Source organism: Capricornis sumatraensis, chromosome 7, assembly GCF_032405125.1.
Source record: "Capricornis sumatraensis isolate serow.1 chromosome 7, serow.2, whole genome shotgun sequence".
NCBI classification, from domain to species: Eukaryota; Metazoa; Chordata; class Mammalia; order Artiodactyla; family Bovidae; genus Capricornis; species Capricornis sumatraensis.
Genome location: NC_091075.1, coordinates 94104777 through 94128656, shown reverse-complemented (window position 1 = coordinate 94128656; position 23880 = coordinate 94104777). Strand labels below are relative to the sequence as shown.

General features: G+C 46.5%; 1 protein-coding gene across 1 annotated transcript in view; it reads right to left on the bottom strand.

Moving 5' to 3' along the window:
- Positions 1-13010: 13010 nt before the first annotated feature.
- Positions 13011-23880, bottom strand: part of SHROOM3 (shroom family member 3) — a 336904-nt gene continuing 326034 nt past the window's right edge. Inside the window, exons 10-11 of the mRNA XM_068975138.1 lie at positions 17876-18148; positions 13011-13936 (exon numbers count right to left, since the gene is read on the bottom strand). Coding sequence (XP_068831239.1) covers positions 13568-13936; positions 17876-18148 — 642 coding nt within the window. The 3' untranslated portion in view covers positions 13011-13567. The remainder of the gene's footprint in view (positions 13937-17875; positions 18149-23880) is intronic.

Here is a 23880-nt window from a genome sequence, read left to right as displayed (position 1 = left end):
CCTCCATGTCCTGGCTATTGTAAATAGTGCTGCAGTGAACATCAGGGTATGTGTGTCTTTTAGAATTGCGGCTTTCTCAGAGTATATGCCCAGTGGTGGGGTGGCTGGGTCATATAGTAGGTTTATTCCTCGCTTTTTAAGAGCTCTCCATACTGTTCTCCATAATGTCTATATCAGTTTACATTCACATCAATAGTGTAGGAGTGTTCCCTTTTCTCCATACCTTCTCCAACATTTATTGCTTGTGGATTTTTTGATGACGGCCATTCTGACTGATGTGAGGTGATACCTCACTGTGGCTCTGATTTGCATTTCTCTAGTAATTAGTGATGTTGAACATCTTTTTGTGTGTTTATTGGCCGTCTGTGTGTCTTTGGAGAAACATCTGTTTAGGTCTTCTGACTATTTTTTTGATTGGGCTGTTTGTTTTTCTGATCTTGCACTGTATGAGCTGCTTATATATTTCGGAGGTTAATCCTTTGTCAGTTTTTCTTAGTTTGCAATTATTTTCTCCCATTCTGAGCGTTGTCTTTTCCTCTTGTTTTAAGGTATGCAAAAGTCCCTCTTTCAGGGAAGACTAGGAGATGGACATTTCTGTCTCTTCCCTTTTGCACTGAGCTCTATGGTGATAGCTGTTAAAAACTGTTTCTTGTTTACTACCATCCTGTTGAACCCATGAACAGACACCCTGCTGGCCACCAGAGCCAGCATGGGATGTGTCCTCTGGGAAGCTGCCATGAAAACCAGGATGCCAGGTGTGTGTACAACCTCCTTTTTATGGAGACACTGGCAGCCTGGGGCAAGGCAGAGGAAGAGCATGGAATGGTTCCCACTGGTCTCTGGAGATGATTGTGGTAGGCCCCCACATATGTTGGATTAGAAGCCTGACCCTGAAGCTACAGCTTTTAAGATCTGCAAATAGGCCTCTTTCACAGAAAGATGGGCCTTTTCTGTCTGCTGCCTCTGTGCTGTGTCCTGGGTCAGATAGCTAGTGAGTCTGTACAAGTGCTTTAAACACTCTTCTTCCTTCACTATAGCCTTATGAGACTTAGGGGCAGGAAGCCCTGGTGGCTTTCAGAGGTAGGTACTTTGAGGGGCCATTTCTTAAGTGGAAGTCTTAAAAGTTGGGGCACAAGGTGTGTAATACAAACCCTTTACTCTTCCTGGAGAAGCTAGGAGTTAGGAGTCCCCCACCCCTAGTTCAGAGAAGACAGTTGCACCCCACTCCAGTACTCTTGCCTGGCAAATCCCATGGATGGAGGAGCCTGGTAGGCTGCAGTCCATGGGGTCGCTAAGAGTCGGGCATGACTGAGCGACTTCACTTTCACTTTTCACTTTCATGCACTGGAGAAGGAAATGGCAACCCACTCCAGTGTTCTTGGCTGGAGAATCCCAGGGATGGGGGAGCCTGGTGGGCTGCCGTCTATGGGGTCGCACAGAGTCAGACACGACTGAAGCGACTTAGCAGCAGCAGTACCCCCAGGTGTTGTCAGCTACACCCAGGGTGGAGTTTGGCGAGATGATGTTTCAACCTCTCCAGCCTGTTTCAATGTGTGTGTGTATAAGAGTTGCTCGGCCAGTTTGGGAATTGGAATGCACAGCTGTAGATTCAGAGGGAGGAGGTAAATTAGGGAGACTCCTATGTTGCTGTTTTGAACTGGACTTTATTTTTTTTTAATCTATTTGTTATAGCAGCTTGAGCTACACTCTAGCCATAATAAAAAATAATCCCTGGGAGTTTCTATCAGTATGATCTCCAATAATTGTATGAAGGATAAAAACCAGTTACCTGTTTTGTTGTCATCTGCTGTCATGTCAGACTCTTTGTGACCCCATGGACTGATGATAGCCTGCCAGGCTCCTCTGTCCAAGGGATTTCCCAGGCAAGAATACTGGAGTGGGTTGCCATTTCCTCCTCCAGGGGATCTTCCCGGACTAGGGATCGAACCCACATCTGCTGCATTGGCAGGATTCTTTACCACTGAGCCACGAAGGAAGCGCAGTTACCTATTTAATTAGTGTCAAATAACAAATCTGCCATAGTTTCTCACTTTTCCTCATCACTGTTTTTTAAACTGAGGTATAATTAACGATCAGTATTATGCATAGATCTTTAATGTTTAGTTGGAAGAATTTTGACAATTCCGTATACCTATATAACCACAACTCAAAGCAGTATACAGAATATATCTGTCATCTTGAAGGTTCTCTTTTGTTCAGCTTAAATACATCAACTTCTCTTCATCCCCAGGCAATCGTTTTATCATTTCTACCATTACAGATTAGTTGTGCCCATTCTTGATAGTTTTGCCTGAATTTGATATGAATGGAATCATACAGTATATACTCTGTGTGTAATTTCTTTTGCTTCACATAATGTTTTCATCCACATGGTTACGTGTATCAATATTCTTTTTTTTTTTAAGAAATGGATTAGTAATATTCTATCATATTAATATACCACAGTTTGGTTATCTGTACCTGTTGAGGAGGTTTGAATTGTTTTCAGTTTTTTGATATTGTGATTCAAGCCGCTACAAACATCTTTTTTGTGGAGATATATTTTAATTTCTCTAGAGTAACTACCTAAAAGTAGAACAGCTAGATCATGGGGTAAATGCACATATATATATATATATATTTTTTTTTTGTAAAGAACTACCAAACAGTTCTCTAAAGTAGGAAAAGAGTGTGTAAGAACTCCATTTGCCCCACACGCTAACCTGATCCTAGTCATTTTAGTGAGTGGGCAATGGCATCTCATTGTGTTTTAAATGTCTGTTTCTCTGAGAATTTGTAGATGTCCATCGCCTTTCTGTGTGCTTATTGGTCATTCATATATCTTCTTTTGTGAAATCTCATTACTTCTTTTGCCGAGCTTTTTCTTTTTGAGGTTTATTTTATGTAGTCATTTCTGCTGTTCTGGATCTTCACTGCTGCGCGCAGGCTTTCTCTAGCTGCAGTGTGTGGGCTGCTCACTGAGGTGGCCTCTCTCACTGTGGAGCACAGGCTCTGGGGCAAGTGCTGCGGCTTCAGCAGCTGCGGCTCCTGGGCTCTCTAGAGTGCTGGCTCAACAGCCGTGCATGGGCTTCGCTGTTCCGTGGCATACGGGATACTCCTGGACCAGGGCTCTGATCTGTGTCTCCTGCACCGGCAGGCGGATTCTTGACCACCGAGCCACCAGGGAAACACTGCCAAACTTTTTATTTTATATTGGGGTATAGCCGATTAACAATGTTGTGATAGTTTCAGGCAGACAGCAAAGGGACTCAGCCGTATGTATACATGTATCCATTCTCCCCCAAACTCCCTTTTGCTAAGCTCTTTAAACTGGGGCATCTTTTTATTGCTGATTTGTATTCATGTGTTAAACATATTTGTATTTGTACGTGATGGACAGAAGTCATTTTGTTAGCTACGTTCCAGTGATTTTTAAAAAAATAAGTATTGATTTGGTAATGCCAAGTCTTAGTTGTGGGGGATCTTGGATCTTCGCTGCAGCATGCAGGATCTTTAGTTGCAGCATGTGGGATCTAGTTCCCTGACCAGGGATCGAACCTGGGCCCCCTGCACTGGGAGCGGGGAGTCTTAGCCACTGGGCCACCAGGGAAGTTCCCCTCCCACTAATTTCTGATCAATTCGATCTGAAGAGCTGTGGTTCTGCCTTTGTTAGCAGGTACATTATCTACCTTTTCAGCCATGTCAAAGCACGTATCCAGAATAATGGCGCACATGCACACTTGCTGCTATACTTCTCAAAGATGCTTTTCTCTTAGCTACATGTGGAGGCACATTATTTAACCACATCTTGAAATTATTTCCTTAGTTATTTATTCCTAAGCACATTATTCTTTAGTTAGCTTTTAACTGACATTTGCAAGAAGGCCTTACAATTTGTTGTTCAACCCTGTTAATATATCACCTTCAAGTTTTACTGTTCAAAAACCAAGAAGTCTTTGGTAAGATTTGTAGAAAAGGTCAGGAAAAAAATGGAAGATATAAAGGATCTGTATGCTTATGGTAAAGAATACTTTTCTATTCAGGGTTTCAAACATGGATTTAAGTCATTATTCCTTAATTTGAGGAAAGTTTCCTCAGCGTATTAAACAATAATATCAGAACATGTCTAGTGATGTAGCATTATTATGTTGGTGTAAATGTAATTGTGGTTTCAGACCGAATTTTAAATCATTATAATTAGGCTCAAACACATCTTTATTAAGCAAAATAGGAACCATTACAATCAACACATTTTTTGCCAATGAGAACTAAGTTGGTTTTTTCTTGTAGCATAAAAATCTGTGCTCAGGATTTGATGAACTCTTGGAAAGCATTTTCTGCTTTCTGCTGGTTGTGGAAGTGTTTTCCCTGCAAAAAGTTGTCAAGATGCTTGAAGAAGTGATGGTTGGTTGGCAAGAGGTCAGGGGAATATGGCTGATGAGGCAAAACTTCATAGCCCAATTTGTTCAACTTTTGAAGCATTGGTTGTGTGATGTGCGGTCAGGCATTGCCATAGAGGATAATCAGACCCTTTCTATTGACCGATGCTGGCTGCAGATGTAGTTTTTCGTGCATCTCATCAATTTGCTGAGCATACTTCTCAGATGTAATGGTTTCACTGGGATTCAGAAAGCTGTAGTGGGTCAGACCGGCAGCAGACCACCAAACAGTGACGATGACCTTTTTCTGGTGCAAGTTTGGCTTTGGGATGGGCTTTAGAGCTTCTTCTCAGTGCAATCACTGAGCTGGTCATCACCGGCTGTGGCGTAAAATCCACTTGTTGTTACACATCACAATCTGATTGAGAAATGGTTACTTGTTGTTGCATAGAATAAGAGAAGATGACACTTAAAAATAATGATTTTTTTGATTTGCTGTCAGCTCATGAGGCACCCACTTATCAAGCTTTTTCACCTTTCCCGTTTGCTTCAAATGCCGACCAACCATAGAATGGTTGACATTGAGTTCTTGGGCAACTTCTCTTATAACTGTAAGAGGATCAGCTTTGATGATGGCTCTCAGTTGATCACTGTCAACTTCAGATGGCCAGCCACTGTGCTCCTCATTTTCAAGGCTCTCGTCTCCTCTGCAAAACTTCTTACTGCACTGTACGTTTGTTAGCAGTTCCTGGGCCAAATGCTTTGGTGGTGTTGCAAGTGGTTTCCACTGCCTTAAGACCCATTTTGAACTTGGAAAAGAAAATGGCTTGAATTTGCTTTTTGTCTAACATTTCCATCATTGTTGTTCAGTCACTCAGTTGTGTCCGATTCTTTATGACCCCATGTACTGCCGCATGCCAGGCTTCCCTGTCCTTCACCATCTCCTGGAGCTTGCTCAAACTCATGTCCATTGAGTTGATGATGCTATCCAACCATCTCATCCTCTGTCACTCACTTCTCCTGCCCTCAATCTTTCCCAGCATCGAGGTCTTTTCCAGTGACTCAGCTCTTTGCATCAGGTGGCCAGAGTAATGGAGCTTCAGCATCAGTGCTTCCAATGATTATTCAAGGTTTTTCCTTTAGGATTGACTGATTTGATCTCCTTGTAGTCCGAGGGTGTCTCAAGAGTCTTCTCCAACACCACAGTTCGAAAGCATCAGTTCTTCAGATCTCAACCTTCTTAATGGTCCAGCTCTCACATCTGTACATGAGTACTCTCACATCTGTACATTTCCATAGTCTAAAATATATATAAAATAAACAGCAAAGAGTAAGTCATTAATAAAAAATGTAGAGAAATGTACATTAAAATGATGAATAACATAATCACACGTATTTAAGAATGTATTCCAATATTAAATGGCAAATTTCAACAATCCAAAACCGCAGTTACTTTTGCATCAACCTAATAAACTGAGTTGATTATTGAAGTCATCATTAAGCTTTTTGAGTAAATTTGGGGAATGTCTATTTACATCCTAAGCTGAAATTTACTTTCTGCCCATCTACCTGCACAGAATCCTAACCCTGGAAGGGATGTCAGACCATCTTCTTGCTTTTTAATAAACCTGCTTCTAAATAATACCATACCAGGTAGACCTATATTTTATTTTTTTAATTGTCAGGGAAGAAGATTAATGTTCTTAAGTTCTCAGCTCAGTGCCTATGAGTCCTCTTTGTTGGGCTGTTCCTTCCTATCCCCTCAGTGCCTGAAAAATAAAGCAAATTCCTATATTCTGTTCTCATTAGAGAAGGGAAAGAGCTCTCACTCACTCTTATACATATTACAGATTTGGAAAATCACCCTGTACCTGTCTCTCTCTTTTTGTATGTAATTGAATGCAGTGAAAATTTTTTCCTAAACTGGAAAAAAAGAAACTCATCCTTAACTTTACACTCAGGTCATCTTCCCTTCTAGCTCTTTACTCATTCACACCATCCTGAGTTACCCACTGCCCCTCCCCCACAAAAAAGGAAAATTGGAATCATTTGGGAAATGAAAGAGCAGAGAGATGACACCTGTAGAGTGAGGTAGACAAATACACACAGAGAAAGAAAGGTATCCATGTGGAGACACATCCGGTGATGGAGAGACTCACAGAAGTGTGCAGAGACAGACAGGTATGGAACTTCCTGGCATGCATGTTCAGTCGTGTCTGACTCTTTACGACCCCAGGGACTGTAGCCCACCAGGCTCCTCCATCCATGGGATTCTCCAGCCAAGAATACTGGAGTGGGTTGCCATTTCCTCCTCCAGGGGATCTTCTGACCCCAGGATCGAACCCACGTCTCGTGTCTTCTGCATTGGTAGGTGGGTTCTTTACCAGCTGAGCCACTGGGGAGGTGCCCAAAACATAAACTAGTTCTCCAGTAAACAATACGTGCACAGCGCAGTCTCCGTGCAATGTGAGGATTTCAGAGATTTTCTAAACTTGATCCACAGTGCGTTCTTCATGACAGAACTTCCACGTGCTCTTAAACAGGCCTCATTCTAACACTTTAGGTGTTTTGAGGAATATGAATGTGTGTCGCACATTTAAAGAAAATGAGAAACTGCTTTCCTTTTGATACCTTCTTCAAAAGATAGGGATTGTTCATTGATGTGTTTTTATCATCAGAAGAATAGTTCTTACAGAAACAACTACAGAATTCTATATGATACCAGAAGATAATGTTAGGGCAATAATCTAGAAGAAGAAATCTGTACCAGTTACCAGTTATCAGTTTATTGCCTCTTAGCTTCACAGTCACCCTTTGCTCTGCATCAGTGGGCGGTCACTTTAATCACCTTCACAGTGAGTGTGATGCTGGGCTTTCGCAGTAGAGGGCGATAGAGGGCAGGAGACGACTACCCTGCTGTCTGGGCTGCTGCCTGGGGCAGGCCTGGCGAGGGTGTGAGGATATTTGATGGAGTTCTGCTCCATCCATGGGTCGCCTCAGTCTCAGCTCTGTGGACTAGAAACTACACACCCTTAAGGATTTCTGCTTGCATCCATGTCCCAGAGGCATTCTGCCAGCACCCACCCCCAGACCCTGTGCAGATAACCTGACTCACAGGCCACTGGGTGGCCACCCCGCCTCTGTAGACCCCCAACTCCCTGAGCATAGCTATGCTGTGGATTGCCTCCTGCCTGCCTAGGGACTGCAGATCAGCCTCTGTTCTGGGAAAACCAGCAAACTTCTCTGCTATCAGTGGACTGAGTTCTCCAAGGAGCTCTGAATCCCAGCCTTTGTGAGGGAGGTGGCGGGGCTTTCCAAGTTTATCTTTCCTTGGTTACGCCTCCTTAGCTCAAGGATTTTACAGAATTCTGTTATATTCAATAGACACTTATTTATCAGAATTCAACAGTTTCTTAAACTTCCACGGGTAAAGCAATAGCAATACTGAGGTTTTAGCAAGAAATGCAGCTACTTTTCTATGCACAGAAGATTTGAGAATAATTTTTAGAATGACACCGGGATAAGGGAACTGGTTTCTTCATTCACAACTTTTTCTTACCTACTTTCGATTTTAGGCTTTTGAAATCGGGTGATGACATCTTTTACTTCTCAAAGGAAATGAACGTAGTTTTGTTTCATTAGCTTGACTGTCAGATTCAAGTCAAGGAGAAATTCTGACTCATAGATAGCATGAAACTAGTCGTAAAGCAATAGAAATCTGAGTGTGGTCTCCAGTGAAATGGCAGTCATTTCAGGTTAGTATAGGTATCATGTATGTGCTTGGGACAACGGCTCAGAATTTGCCTGCAATGCAGGAGGCCTGGGTTCAATCCTTGGGTCAGGATGATCCCCTGGAGGAGGGCATGGCAACCTATTCTAGTATCCTTGCCTGGAAAATCCCATATGCAGAGGAGCCTGGCAAGCTATGGTCCATTGCTGCAGAGAGACATGACTGAAGTGACTAAGCATGCGCGCACAGGTATGACAGCTCTTCAGATTAGTGACATTGTGTGATAAGCTGACTCCTTCAGGGGAGAAATGAGTGCACTTCAGCCTGAATAAGAACTTGCACGTGTGTGTGCCTAGTCGCATCCGACTCTTTGTGACCCCATGGACTGTAGCCCACCAGGCTTCCCTGTGCATGGGATTTCCCTGGCAAGAATACTGGAGTGGGTTGCCATTTCCGACTCCAGGGGACCTTCCTGACCCTGGGATCAAACCAGCATCTCCTGCATTGGCAGGCGGATTCTTAACCACTGAGCTACTTGGGAGTTCTTGACTGTTTAAAACAAATCAAGGGCACAGTGAGTAGGGGGGGAAAAACCCTATATCACAATTCTGGGGGATATAATCACGGGGACAATGTTAACTCCTAATAATGTAATTCATGAGAGTAAATGTGGCGGGGCTTTGAACTTCTGGGATTTTTATGAGATGCCTTTATGCTAGTCTAATTGTGACCCTAAACGACAGGTGTAAGAGGCTCTTGGATGTTAGAATACCTTAGAATAAACTGGGGAACTTTTCCAGGTGCCGGTTACCAGCTACTTGGTTGTGTCCCAGTAACTGGCCTTTGTATCAGGTACCCCTTATTCTGATGAAGATGCTGACTGTACTTTGAGAAACCATGACTGAGTTAGTGCCTGAATGAGCTCCCTTAAGAAAAGTGGAGTTTAATTTAGAAATAAGAATAAACCGGAACACTGTTCATGTGTCCCTGATACTAAAATGGCCTTTATCATTTTACTCTAAGCTTTGTCCCAGAGCTCAGGCAGTAATGAATACCCTGTCCCCAATAACCTGTTTCTCTGTAGAAAGGCCCCTTCATGTTTTATTCACCTGGCCATGTCTTGCTGGAGATGGAAAAGTTACTTATGGCTGAAGTTCTTCCTTTTTCCTCCCAGCAGTAAGGTGAATAAAACTCATTTTGTTCCAAGAAAGGAAAATAATTCCAATCCAACAGAATAAAGCCAATAATATCATGGAAAATTAAAGGGAAAAGTTTGGAATCATGTTAAGAATAAAAAGCTTCCCTGGTGGTTCAGATGGTAAAGAATCTGCCTGTAACTCAGGTGACCCAGGTTTGATCCCTGGGTCAGGAAGATCACCTGGAGAAGGGCATGGCAACCCACTCCAGTATTCTTGCCTGGAGAATTCCATGGATAGAGGAGCCTGGCAGGCTACAGTCCATGGGGTCACAAAGAGTTGGACATGACTGAGTGTGATGTTGAAGACTCTTGAGAGTCCCTTGGACTGCAAGGAGATCCAACCAGTCCATCCTAAAGGAGATCAGTTCTGGGTGTTCATTGGAAGGACTGATGTTGAAGCTGAAACTCCAATACTTTGACTACCTGATGCGAACAGCTGACTCATTTGAAAAGACCCTGATGCTGGGAAAGATTGAGGGTGGGAGGAGAAGGGGACAACGGAGGATGAGATGGTTGGATGGCATCACCGACTCAACGGACATGAGTTTGGGTAAACTCCGGGAGTTGGTGATGGGCTGGGAGGCCTGGTGTGCTGCGGTTCACGGGGTCGCAAAGAGTTGGACACAACTGCAACTGAACTGAACCGAGTGACTAACACTTCAGTGAAGAATAAAAAGCCAGCATTTTTCAAGGTCTCCAGAAAAAAAAAGCCCAATATCTTAATAAAACATGCCTGAATAAGCTGTATGTGTGCTAAGTCACTTCAGTCATGTCTGACTCTTTGAGACCTCATAGACTGTAGCCTGCCAGGTTCCTCTGTGCATGGGATTCTCCAGGCAAGAATACTCAAGTGGGAGGTCATGCCCTCCTCCAGGGAATCTTTCCAACCCAAGGATCGAACCCGCATATCCTGCAGCTCCTGCATTGCAGGCAGATTCCTCACCATTGAGCCACCAGGGAAGATCCCAAATAAAGTAGAACTCATATGAGGAATGACTGTGATCTACCTTTTAAACTCAGAAATGACTCTGGATCAGATAGTTATAATAGAGTAATAGGAAAACTAGCATGTCCCAGGCTGGTTTCTGCTTTATATGCCCCAAAGAACTTCAGTTAAGCCCTCATTCCTCACCTGAAGACTCTTGGGAGCCGACCCAAACTGGCTAATGTTCAAGTCTGAAAACCAGTTGCGCAAAACAAAACCTAAAATGATCCCCTGGAGCAAAGGGAAAAAAAAAATATTTGGTTTCGACAGTGCCTCTGGGAGGAACTCCAGACACTTTCACTACAGACCCTCCCTGCATTCTTTGGGGTTAAGCAGCCACCACAAGAAGCAAAACAGCATGAGAAAAGGCTGAGTCAGATGACATGTGGCAACAAGCCCAGGCACTTCTCCAAGGGCCCAGGAAGTCAGAGGCCTCCCAGTGTTGTCCTTTCGTGGAACTTTGAAGGCTTCTTGAGTTACCAGCAGCAAGGCCATCCTTGCTCATTCTTGATTCTCATGAGATTTACCCTGTCTGAAAGGATCGCATCCACAGGGACAATTACTGACTGAACGAACATTCCTGATGATGTCATTTGTGTCCTGAGATCTTGACCAACTTGCTCATTGTTGCTGTGCTCATGATTTTGGCTGAGGATACTCTTTGGAGGGAAAAGGTGGCTTCTACTGTAGATGATTGTATTTTAATAGTGGGGAAAGAATGTGAAATAGGAAAGGGATAAAGAATAGGCTTATTTTCTAGTGAAAGTTAATAATGAAACCTATGTTAGAGATTCCTTCTCATCAGAGCACAGAGGTCAAGTCCTGTTATAAATAGCACAACCACTTGCAAATTAATTTCATAGTCACACTTGGTTCCTCATTCCTGTCACATCACAGAACATTTCAGTGGAGCAAAAGAAGGGATACCATCCTCAGAATGTCATCACTTTCAGGTGCTTGGGGTGCCTTGAAGCATCACCTGCTGCTCTTCTCTGGGGGTTACTTACTTTGACATGTTATCAGTTAGAGAAGTGATGAAAAAGACTGAATGTGTACAATGTTCCCAAATGCTTAAGGAGAATTTAGAAGAGTGCAGGGGACTTCCCTGGTGGCTCAATGATAGGGAATCCACCTGCCAGTGGGGGAGATGCAGGTTTGACCATTGGTCCAGGGGGATCTCGCATGCCGCAGTGCAGCCGGGCCTGTGCACCTCAACTACTAAGCCTGTGATCTAGAGTCCTAGAGCTACAACTGTGGAAGCCCTCATGCCGTAGAACCCGTGCTCCACAACAAGAGAAGGCCTCTCACCGCTGTGACAACCTGCATGCTGCAGCTGGGGAGTGGCCCTGGATTGCTGCAACTAGAGAAAAGCCTGCGCCAGCAGTGAAGACCTAGCACAACCAAAAATAATTTAAAAGTGATGGGAATTGGGACCACACCTCCCCCCCTCCCACCCCGCATCCCCTGGGGAATTTCACTAGAGCTGCTGGAGACACTTGGTGGTTACCTTTAACCTGCTTTGACCTCAAGACATCACTAAGTGTCAGTGAGGCACACTGATTGGTTAACTACCAGCTGGAGTTGCTCTCAGGCTGCTGTGTTGGCCTAAGTCTGATGAAAGGTCAGTAAGAGGCACTGTTTTTTACTTCAAAATGACCACACAGTGCGGCTGTTGCATGCTGTCTACTAATTTTCTGGGAATCTGGAGCCTCGAGATGCAAGAGAAGCTTTTGAAAACATTCCTGGGAAACCAAGGTACAGTCTTATAATGCAGTGTGACAGTGTAAAACCCCCAAAGAATATAGCAGTGGTTTTGTGATGGTTCACAAGAAATCTGTGGGTGGCTATTGATTCTAAGTTCATCAAAATACATCTGTGTCAGGAACCAAAACTACATTTTTGAAGTGCTTAACCAGAAATTTTTCATTAATTAAACTGTAACAAGATATTCCATGAATTTTACTCTCCCAGTTCTCGAGGACTTGCTGCTATTCTACTTGTAGCCCAGATCAGCACAGGTGGCCCCCAGCTGAGGATTCAACATGAAAGCACAGCTGGGGGTGTACCACCTGCTCCGTGCATCAGGCTGTTGCCATCTCCAGCAGCTGACGACATAACCGGGTCACTGGCCCATCACCCCTGTCCATCATCCAGTCTATCTTAACAGACTGACAGCTTGTGCTCGCGAGTGTCCTCTCAGATGTTGCTATTGAAGCAGAATAGTGCAAAATCAGTCTCCAGAGTTTAAGGAGGGGATTTTTTCATAAGTGTGGTTGATGAATTTGACATTTCAGGAGAAGAAACTTTTGTGAAAAGCATGATTAAGACAGCCTGCTACTGTATCTCACTAAATAAGCTGGATTTAGCTCAAATCTCATAGCAGGACAGCATGAACTCAGTTTGGAATTGACTTGGGTTCCAGTCTCCTTGTCAACAGGTTGGAGAATTGTCCTCATCAGTGGACTTTAGCTTTCTCTCTGCCCCAGTGCATAAAGCCTTCCTGGGAAGGAGTGTGATGCTCTGCTTGTTGCAGGGATAAGTGGTGAGCTGCCAGCAGTGGCGCCTGGGACTTCCGCATACTCAATTTAAAGCAAGCGCTGAAGCTCAACTCACATGTCAGGAGTTTAAGAAAAAAAGTCTCCACGCTCAAGGTGACTGTCTTTGGAATTCTTCGTTTCATTAAGGTTCTCACAAAATACAAAGCTCAAACATAACTGTCTACATCCACCACAGAACAGAATCAAGTAAGTGGTTAGCACACAATGATCTTTTTCATTTTAAAAAATATAAATAACAGTGTTCAAGGTTGGACAATCTTCTCCCGTGTGTTTCTCTATAAGGCGTTATGTTGCAGGCCCTTCACTGATAAGTACGCGTACTTGTCGTCAGGAAGCACTGCCCACAGGCAGGGAAGGCCACTGTGGATGAGGTCCTGAGGGTGATACCCACAGATCCGTGTTGCCTCGGCCTGTGAAAAACTAAACGATCAATCAGACACCCTCCGATCAGTTCTCACAGTTTCATTAATTTTCTTTCTACTACGAAATAACAATAGAAAGGGGGTCACCTCCCAGTGGCATTCAAGCTCTCGGGAGATCAATCACGAAGGGCAAGAAGAAGGACAGGCTTTTTCCTGGATGGAATTTTTTCCTTTTATCCAGAAAAAAACCCCCAATAACCCACAGAGCTTAATGGGTGGCTTGTACTGAAACATTTTTCAGATTAAATAGCGTTGAGAAAAGGGGTAGTCTTTTGGGTGGGTACTGGAGAAGAGGTTAAAGTGGGGAGGTCACCGCTGGGAAAACACCACTGCCAGTCCAGCCCCCCACGGGAGTCACATCGCCGGCAAGGCCTGGGGGCAGAGCCAGGGCCCCCGCCTTGGGCACGAAGTCCGAGGGAAGGCTCTCCAGCAGGCACTTGACCTGCTCCTGGCCCAGCTTGATCTTGTCGTCCAGCTCTCGCTGCTCGATGAGGAGTGTTGACTTCATTTTCACGAAATGCCGGTAATCCTGGAGCTGCTCTTCGGAGAGGTAATTGGCCAGGATGTCCAGCACCACGCGCTCCCTCCGATCCACGTTCTCCTTGAGCTCCCGGGCGTCCTCGTGCTGAGCAGACAGGACCTTCCTCTTCTCGTTGAGTGAGCTCTGCCAGGGCGAGAAGAGTGGGTCAGCAGAGGGCCAGTGTGGGGTGTTGGGGGGGCGGGGGGAAGAGCACCACACTGCCTGCAGAGATTCTTTTATAGGACGGGACAATATCTAAGATGCTATTTCAACCGTCACTCTAAAGTAGGGAGGCACAAGTGTTTTGAAAATCAGTTTATTACCCTTATGGTGCTTATGTATGGTCAAGCTTTAATTAGAGAGGCATTACATTCAACTGGTGGGGGTAATGGCTTTACTTTAGGATTCTAGTGTTAAAAAGACAATCAGGATTCCACTTGTAGGGGGTCCTTAAGAGTAGTCAAAGTCCTAACGGCATGAAGTAGGACGGTGATTGCCAGGGCCTGGGGGGAGGGGAGAGTGGAGGACTTGTTTCATTGGGTACAGAGTTTTGCGAGATGAAAAAAGTTCTGGAGATCTGTTGCACGGCAATGTAAATATACTTAATACTATTGAACTGTACAGCTAAAAATGGTTAAGACAGCAAATTTTATATGTGGTGGTGATCGTTTAGTTGCCAAGTTGTGTCCGACTCTCTCGAGCCCATGGGGAGGTAGGAACCCAGGCTCCTCGGTCTATGGATTCTCCAGGCAGGAATACTGGAGTGGGTTGCCATTTCCTCCTCCAGGGGATCTTCCCGACCCAGGGGTTGAACCCTCACCCCTGCACTGGCAGGCGGATTCACCACTGAGCCACCAGGGAAGCCTAGGCACTGTGTGCTCAGTTGTCCCGACTCCCTGCGACCCCACGGACTGAAGCCCATTAGGGTCCCCTGTCCATGGAATCTTCCAGGCAAGAATACTGGAGTGGATTCCCACTTCCTTCTCCAGGAATCCAGGTTGGGATCAGGGATCAAACTTGTATCTCTTGTGTCTCTTGCACTGGCAGGGGGATTTTTTTTTTTAGCACTGAGTCACCTGGGAAGTCCTTTATGTAGTTTACTATAATTAAATAATTGAAGGGAAAAAAAATCCAATTATCAAGGAAGTCAAAGTTACGGTTTTTCTAGTAGTCATGTACGGATATGAGCGCTGGACCATAAAAAAGGTTGAGTGCTGAAGAGTTGATGCTTTTGAACTGTGATGTTGGAGAAGACTCTTGAGAGTCCCTTGGACTGCAAGGAGATCAAACCAGTCAATCCTAAAAGAAATCAGTCCTGAATATTCACTGGAAGGACTGATGCTGAAGCTGAAGCTCTAATACTTTGGCCACCTATTCAAAGAGCTGACTCACTGGAAAAGACCCTGATGCTGGGAAGGATTGAAGGCAAAAGGAGAAGGAGGCAACAGAGGATGAGATGGTTAGATAGCATCAGCAACTCAACAGACATGAATTTGAGCAAACTCTGGGAGATAGTGGACAGAGGAGCCTAGCATGCTGCAGTCCGTGGGGTTGCATAAAGTCAGACCTGATTTAGTGACCGAACAACAATAAAAACTAATCCTGATCTCTTCTGCAGGTGAGCAAGCACTTATGTGTACTTAAGAGTATAGACGGCATTTAAGTGTTAAGTTGAGCTCAATTCTGGAACAGCTCATCTTCCTCTAAGTACTGCTCCAGTGTTCCCTGTCTCACAGACCTGCGGCATCCATCCAGGTGACCAAACAGGAGACTTGGAATTACCATCTGTTCTGTCCTTCCCCTCATCTAACATGCCCTGCTGATTCAAACTCATGCTCTAACTCACTCCCTGTTCTTTATCCCCAAGACAATGGTCTAAATTAACAGCCTAAACCCATCTTTCTAGAAGTCTCCCCATGGTAACACCCTTCTCCCACCTCCCTAGGCCGATCATGTAACGAAATGAGTTCAAGGCTCTCCAGGCTAAGGTAGTGACCCATAGGTCTTGGTGACGATTTTCTGCACTGGATTCTACTATCCCTCCAAACCCACTCTCCTCAGCCAGTCTCAGTGTCTGGTGAAGCTGAACCCTGCTGGGTGCTAGGTTCGGCCAGTAGCACCCATGGCAGGCGACTGGGAGATGGGAGAAAGAAGACACTGAGGCCTGTATTCCTGGCTCTCTCCTTGCCAGGTGGCAGTGGCTGAAACCTTTCCTCCAGAAAGGTCTGGCTACAGTTCTGATAAGGGCCCCTTCCTTCTGCTTCTCCGGGTCCAGAGGTGATAATGGCTTCCCCACTGATGCTAGCCCCATGGGGACAAAGCAGCTTCATTATCCCTTCTTGCCTGTGTGCTAAGTCATGTCCAACTCTTGCGACCCTATGGACTGTGAGCCCACCAGGCTCCTCTGTCCATGGAATTCCCCAGGCAAGAATACTGGAGTGGGTTGCTGCCCTCCTCCAGGGGATCTTCCTGACCCAGGGATTGAACCCATGTATCTTATGTCTCCCGAGTTGGCAGGCAGATTCTTTACCACTAGTGCCACCTGGGAAGCCCTTCCTGGTCTCCCTTAAAAACTAGTCAGTCAAGTGTCACTCTATGCTCTAGACATACCAACCGCATGTAACTCAGTTCCTCCACACGCCATGGTCTGCCTGGGCTTTGTCCATAACATTCCTTCTAAATGGTGAAGCTTTATCAGTCCGCCTGGCATTCAGAAAGCCCTCTAGACGGCACTTGAGCGGCACTCGTGTGAAGTCCCTCCTGACCCCAGCACCACACGAAGAGTGCTCCCGAGGCCGTGAGTTTATCACTGCACAGCAGCACACTAGACACACTCGCTGCTTCCACACTGGTCCTCCTCACTGTCTGGTGCTGCCTTCGGGGTGGGTGGGGGGCTGCTTTTAGCCAGTGTCAGCCCTAGCACATGGAGCAGCTGGAATTTGGCAGGTTCTTGTTCACTGCTCGCTGGATGGAAGGCAGGCAGGAGGGACAACACTTTGGAGGCAAGGACAGTTAGTTTCTAGGGAAACTGTCTGGAAGGAACAAAGGCCTGGCACATATACACCACAGGGCACTGGTCCAGGGTGGGGGTTTGGTGTCCTGGGTGCTCAGAGTCCCGTTCCTAAATGCTTCCCATCTACATCTCTTCTAATCTTTCAAAAATCTGTTTGCCAAGACATACCTTTCCTTTTAAGGCAGTGCATTTGGAGAAATGATTGAGAAATCCCTAATTTTCAGGAGTCAGGAAGCAAGAGAGCTGTCTCTTACTGGCTGGAGTGCTGGTCAGTCGGCGTGTACGTGAAGTTACAGCTCTGTTTATTGTCTGACCTCCTTGGTAAGTCAGTCCCATGCGGGCGGGGATCTGACTGCTTTATTCAGAGTATCCCAAGTGCCTACACCAGAAGGTGGCCCATACCAGACACACAGGAAATACCCGCTGCACAGATGAGCAAGTGAAGAATGCTCTGTAGCTCCGCAAGGAAGTTCAAGGAGGTGATAACACCTGGGACCACAGCAGGGCTCCAGTACTGGCTGCGACACTTACTTGCCTCTAGTGAGAACTCTTTGAGGCTGTGTCTACAGCATCTAAGCCCACAGTGCCTGACCCTCAGGGCGCCCCGGATTCTGTGTCGTGTCACCACCGCTGTCATTCCATTCTTCCAGTGAGGGGTGCGGTGACAACAGTGGGTACAGCCTCCCTTGCTGTCCCTGGCCCCTCACCTGCAGCTTCCCTGGAGCCTGAGCTCATGTTCCTGGGCCCTCTCCTCATCCCCAATAGCTTCATCGTGCCTCTCTGTTTTTAACATCCATCTTCATTATGCCTTTTGCCTTTTTCTGGGACGGAAAGGAACTCTGGCGCCCACGTTTTTACTTTCCTGTAAGAGGCTGAGGTGTTGTGACATGACATCCTGGCGTGGGAGCTGCCTTCCCCTCTCTGCCCTGCATACCTGTATGCCGGACCCCCCCTCCCTGCCCCAGGGAGATGGTGGTCTTCTCTAGGACTCCTGTCTCACCATACTTCTGTGTACATGGGACTCGAGGGAGGCAGGGAGGAGACTTGAAGGGAGCTGCTAAGCCGCCTACCCTTTCCTCGTTACTGGCATCTTCACCAAGGCCGCTGAGCACGTTCTCCACGCGGGCCAGGCGCCCCGAGAGGGACAGGAGCAGGTTCACCACCTTGTCCAAGTCCCCGATGAACATCTTGTACTTGTCGATCTCGTTGGGCTTGCAGAGCTCACTGATCCAGGCCTCCACCTCCTCCCCCAGGGCGTTATTGAGCTTGATGTCCATCAGCAGGCTCCCCTTGGCTTCCTGGAGGGTCTCGAGCTTGTGGGTGAGGCTTCCGATCAGCTCCGCCTGTCATGAGAGAGGAGACACACAGCAAAAGTTAGCCAGCCGAGTGGTCAGAGGTGACAAGCGCCACTTCTACTGGGATCCTCCCTGTCCTTTTTCGATGCTCAGCTGAAGGCCCTCCTCTGCTCTGTATGGACCGCCCCCAACCTTAGACCACAGTCTCCTCTCCTTTCTCAGAGCCTATTCAGTCCTCACAGGCTATGCACGATCACACGTCGCCTTGGAATGTTGTCCAGTCACGTCGTGCTGTGCACAACGCTGCCTTCCCAGCTGGTTTGTTCACTGCTCACTTTTAAAAGTCTTTTCAAGACATGGTCTCATCATTTGATCCTCAACAATACCACAGGCAGGCAGGGTATATATTCTTGTTTAACAAACAGAGCAGCTTAGTCAAAGGAACTAGGGATTTGCCTGCGATTACAGTGCTGAGTATTAATCACAGATACCACTTGTGGAGCAATTACTATGAGCCAGACATGGTGAGGAAGTCTACAGATTATCTCAGTGAGCCTTCCCAGTGGTCTTGTAGGAGATACTCCCTCATCTATGCAGCGCACTAGGTGAGGAAATTGGGGTGTGCTGAGTTTTAACTGGCAAATGAGCATTAACCAGTAAGCCTGTCCTCAGATGTGGGGGTGAGTGGTGAAGAGAAGGGAGAAATCTTCTTCTGAGCTTCTACTAAACTTGGCTGCCTAATTTTCTCAGGCTCCTTCAGTTTAAGTAGGGTTCACAAATGTCCTTAAAATGTCCAAGTTCTGGCTTGAATTAAAGGTGACAGGTCAGCGGTACTAGAAGGGCAGCCACCAAGTGAGCGGGGTTCAGTGGGTCAAAGAAGGCTGAACAGCCACCAGGGTCAGCATCCAGCCCACTCAGTCTTCCCTCTGCTACCCTGCCTTTTGTTTTTTCTTTCTTAGCTTTAATTTTATTGGAGCCTAGTTGATTTACAATGTTATGTTTCAGGTGTATGGCAAAGTGTTTCAGTTACACATAAACATATTCATTTTTTAGATTCTTTTCTCATATAGGTTTTCACAGAATACTCAGCAGTGTTCCCCAGGCTCTACAGCAAATCCTTGTTAGTTACCTACTTTATAGTAGTGTGTATATGTTAATCCCAAGTTCCTAATTTATCCTTTCCCCCAATGTTTCCCCTTTGGTAACCATTAGCTTGTTTTCAATATCTGTCAGTTTCTGTCCTCATTTCTGTTTATCCTGTTTCATGGCGGCAATTTCTACGACTCTGTCTTCCAGCTCACTTATCCATTCTTTTGCTTTAACAAAAATTAATTGACTCCTTCAAGCATATTTTTCATTCCAGTTGCTGTATTGTTCATCTCTGTTTATGTGTTCTTTAAATCTTCTACTCTTTGTCAAACACCTCTGGTATCCTCTTGATTTGCGCCTCCATTCTTTTTCCGGAGATCTTGGATTATCTTTGGTATCAGTACTCTAAATTCGTTTCCAGACAGGTTGCCTCTCTCTACTTCACTTAGTTGTGGGTTTTTATCTTGCTCCTTCATCTGGAACATATTTCTCTATCGTCTCATTTTGTCTTTCCGTGTTTGTGGTCTCCACTTCTCAGGCTGCAGGATCATAACTCCTCTTGCTGTTAGTGTCTGCTCCCTGGGGGGTAAGGCTGGTCTTGGGGCCTGTGCAGGCTTCTTGGTGGGAGGGACTGGTGTCTGCCAGCTGGTAGATGGAGCTGGGTCCTGTCCCTCTGGTGGGCAGGGCTATATCAAGGGGTGTGTTTAGAAGTGGCTGTGAGCTCAGCCTGTCTGCTGATGGGTGGGGCTGTGTTCCTGCAGGTTGTTTGGCCTGAGTGTTCCAGCACGGGTCTGTAGGCTGTTGGGTGGGACCAGGTCGTAATACCATAATGGCAGACCTCCAGGAGAGCTCACACTGAGTGATAGTCTCCGGGGCCTCTGCCACCAGTATCCTTGCTCCCCAGTGAACCCCAGCTGACCCCTGCTTCTCCAGGACATCTTCCAGGACTCATAGGTAGGTCCAGTTCAGGCTACTGTGGCGTTACTGTCCCAGTGTGTGTGAAACCTTGTGTGTGCCCTCCAAGAGTGGAGTCTGTTTCTCCTAGGCCTGTGGAACTCCTGAACTCAAGCCCCACTGGGGGTTCCTCCTCCCGATACCAGACCCTCAGGCTGGAGAGCCTGATGGAGGGCTCAGGACTCTCGCTCTTGCAGGAGAATGTCTGTGACATAATTATTTTCCAGTTTGTGGGTCATCCACCTGGCAGGTATGGGGTTTGATGATGTCGTAAAAGTGCCCTCTCCTTCTGTCTTACTGAGGCTTCTTCTTTGTCTTTGAATGTAAACTACCTTTTCTGGTAGATTCCAGTCTTTTTGGTCATTGGTTGCTCAGCAGTTAGTTGTGATTTTGGTGTTTTCGTGAGAGGAGGCAAGCTCAAGTCCTTCTACTCTGCCATCTTGTTCAGAACCAAGGGGCTGCTTTTAGTTTGGGTGCTGGCTGTCTCCTTCCGCAGCATGTGCTGGCCGCTGTCCCCTTGATACGTGCTGTGCAGATGCAGAGGCCCGTGCACACTCCTGGGGTGATGGGGGCAGTGCTTGGGGCCTGCTTGCAGGTCTCAGGCAGGCAGCTGCTGTCTGCATACTCTTGGGACAGCAGAGGCAATGCCTGGCGCCTGCTCTGTTTTTCAAAGACATCAGCGTTAGCAGAATAATCACAGGTCTGCCTGTACAGGAGCTGACATGAACTCTGGGCTTCATGAGACAAGGATGGACAGAATGAGAAGAAAATGCCTAGAAGTGATGCAGGGAGGCTTCTGCAGGAAGAACCATCTACATTTTGCATTTTGATTTCTGAAAGCTATTGGCAGGGCTGTAATGTGATCCGTCAGAGCCCAGCCAGATCGGCTAATACCAGCACCACTGAGCAGTCACACCATCATTCCTGACCCAAAGGTTGCACATTTGGATGGTATTTGAATTTTTCATTTTACCAAGCCCTTGGAGATTTGGATTTTAAAATGTAGTTAAAGAGGGATTTGAATAACTGAAGGTAGCAAGGGAAAGTTGGCTGTATGCAATAGCCATTTCTCTGCCAGGCAGATCTTTTTAAAAAAAACCCACCAACTTATACCCATTGAATTCAATGGAGAGAGAGGAGAGAGGTGTTTTGATTTTTTAAAAATAACTTACTAGTCTCTCAGGAGCTAATTAATTTGCAAAATCATGGACATTTAACCACTTCTCATCTGGCATAAACTGTTAACTCCCCCAGCTGAGCTGCTATTTATAAGCCTTCTCACTGGTAACATAGTTTAACAGTCCCTCCCTCCCACCTTGCCATCTGCAGGCTGAAATCCTGCTGGGCCCTGTCCACCTCCTCATGGTTCCAGCGCCTGGTCCATGCACAGACACTGGACCAGGAGTCATCAGGAGATCTGGCTATGACAGAAATTCATTCTCAGGCCAGTCACTCGACTTTTTGTATCTGTTCTTCTCATCCACAGCACAGGCATCCCAATGTCTGCCTGAAAATAATCATTCTGTTTAGTTACAGAGCTCTTTCTCTATGCCAGGCACCATTTAGGCATTTGCCTATTTTAAATTTTTACTCACAACAACCCAGTGAGATGGGTGCTGTTATCCCCCTTTTACTGATGAGGAAAGTGAGGCGGATAGCAGTTATGTCACTTGCCCAAGCTCAGGCAGACAGAAAGGGGCAGCACTGGGCTTAGGCCCAGGTTACCCAGCTGCAGGATTTAGGCTTTTTGTTGTTATGTTAAAACAGCTCAGAGGAATGTTGTGAAGCTCAGGTAAGATGAAGCAAGCACTTTGGAAAATATAAAAAGTGTTACACATTCAAGCTGTTCCTCTTTTGTGCTACGGGTAAGATTAGGCAGCCCCTTGAAGAACATATACCAGTCAGTCACTTGGGTAGATGACTCTAGGGGAAGATAGCCAACCACTCCCCACCCCCAACACTGTGTTGCCTTCTGCACAGGGGACTTGTGCTGACAGGGTTGCCAATAATATCACTACACACACAGTCGGCCTCGACCGATGGCCTGTCTTCATCTAAGCAGAGCAATTCGGGACCCTCAGGGCTTCCCAGGTGGTTCAGTGGTAAAGAATCCATCTGCCCATGTGGGAGACCTGAGTTCGATCCCTCAGTTGAGAAGGTCCCCTGGAGGAGGGCATGGCTACCCACTCCAGTATTCCTGCCTGAAGAGTTCCCGGGAAAGAGGAGGCTGCCGCGCTATAGTTCGTGGGATAGCAAAGAGTTGGACATGACTGAGCAACTAACACGGCCGCATGGCTAGGGTTTGAGGACAGAGGGAAATTTAGGCTCCTGCTGGTAAAAACTGGGACTAGTTAAAGACATTCAACTCGAGGATCCAAGCAGCAGCATGGGCTGTTCTCTTTAGCTGCGTTTCACTCAAGAGAGAAGTCGGGGGCGGTTTCTGTCCCGAGCAAGTCTCCATCCCATGTTGTGTGGCTGACCAAGCAGAAAGGTCGGGGGGGACCCACTGCCAAGGCAGATATTCTCTAGCACGCTCTCTGTCAACAGTGGTTCTTGTTTTCTCTCAGGAAGGCTTGTGACCAGAACGCTGTCACATTTACCTAGTTTGATCTCTTGGTTCTGAGATCTCTTGGTTCCTGGTAACAAGAATCTCTGACATACAAGAAGAAACATGATTAAATTCCTCAAAATTCAATGCAGCTTATCTTCCTCCCTCCCTTTGCTTTCCTATTTCTGTTACAACAGTCCTCTCAGCCAGGAACTCCGGAGTCAGCCCTCTTTCCTCTCCTCCGTGCTCCATGTGGAATCTGCTACCAGGCTGTCCATTTTTACTTCCTCTTTTGAAAACTAAAATCCATCGGCTTCTCACTGCTCCTCCTGCACCTCCCTCTCTGACCCATATCATCACGTTCCTGGGCAGCTGTAACCCTTCCAACTACCCTCTCTTCCTACTGTCTGAGTCTGCACGTAGCTACTAGAGACTTTCCAGGATGTAAATCCGCCACATCTCTCTCCCTGATGATAAACCCCGGGAGGCGGCTGATTGTTAACTGCAAGGTTAACTGGCAGCTCGCTGGGGCCTGAAGGATGACCCAGACGGGGGCGAGTTTCCTGTTTCTCCCCCTTTTTATGTTCTAGCTCTGCTCTGGGAATAGCCTCAACACTGAGCTGCAGAGATGGTATGGCAGCAAAAATGCTGAAAGAAGCCCCGCCTTCTGTGGGATAAAGCCTGCGGCGGAAATCCTGTTCTTCCCCTTCCTTCTCATTTTTTCCTCCCTTTCCCAGCCCCGTTCCCTAAAGGTGACTCTCCTTGCACAGCCGCAGGGCATGCGCACTTAAAACTCCAAGAGGAAACCCTTCTTTCTGTCTAGAGGAACTGGGAAAATGACCCCACGGACTGAAACTCTAAGGGGGTCTCCCCCCTCTCTTTCTCTTATTGAGGGGAGTCCCATGTAGACAGTACGGCCATGCAGGCTGCTGTGACATTGCGAGAACTTGTCTGTTTCCAGCCAGAGGTGCAGGAAAAGGGGCCTCTGGGAGCCAGAGGCTGGAGGGGGATGGGAGGAGGCGTGGGAATACTGGTCAGGAGAGAGCAGGAAAGGGAGACCCCCTAACTCTGGGTCGGAACTGCCTAGGTCCTGGCTCACCCAGAAGCTGTACGTGTGGGACAGACCCAAAGCAGCACAGCTGAGGCTTTCAGGACTGAACTGTGACAGAACCACCCACCCGAGCCCCCA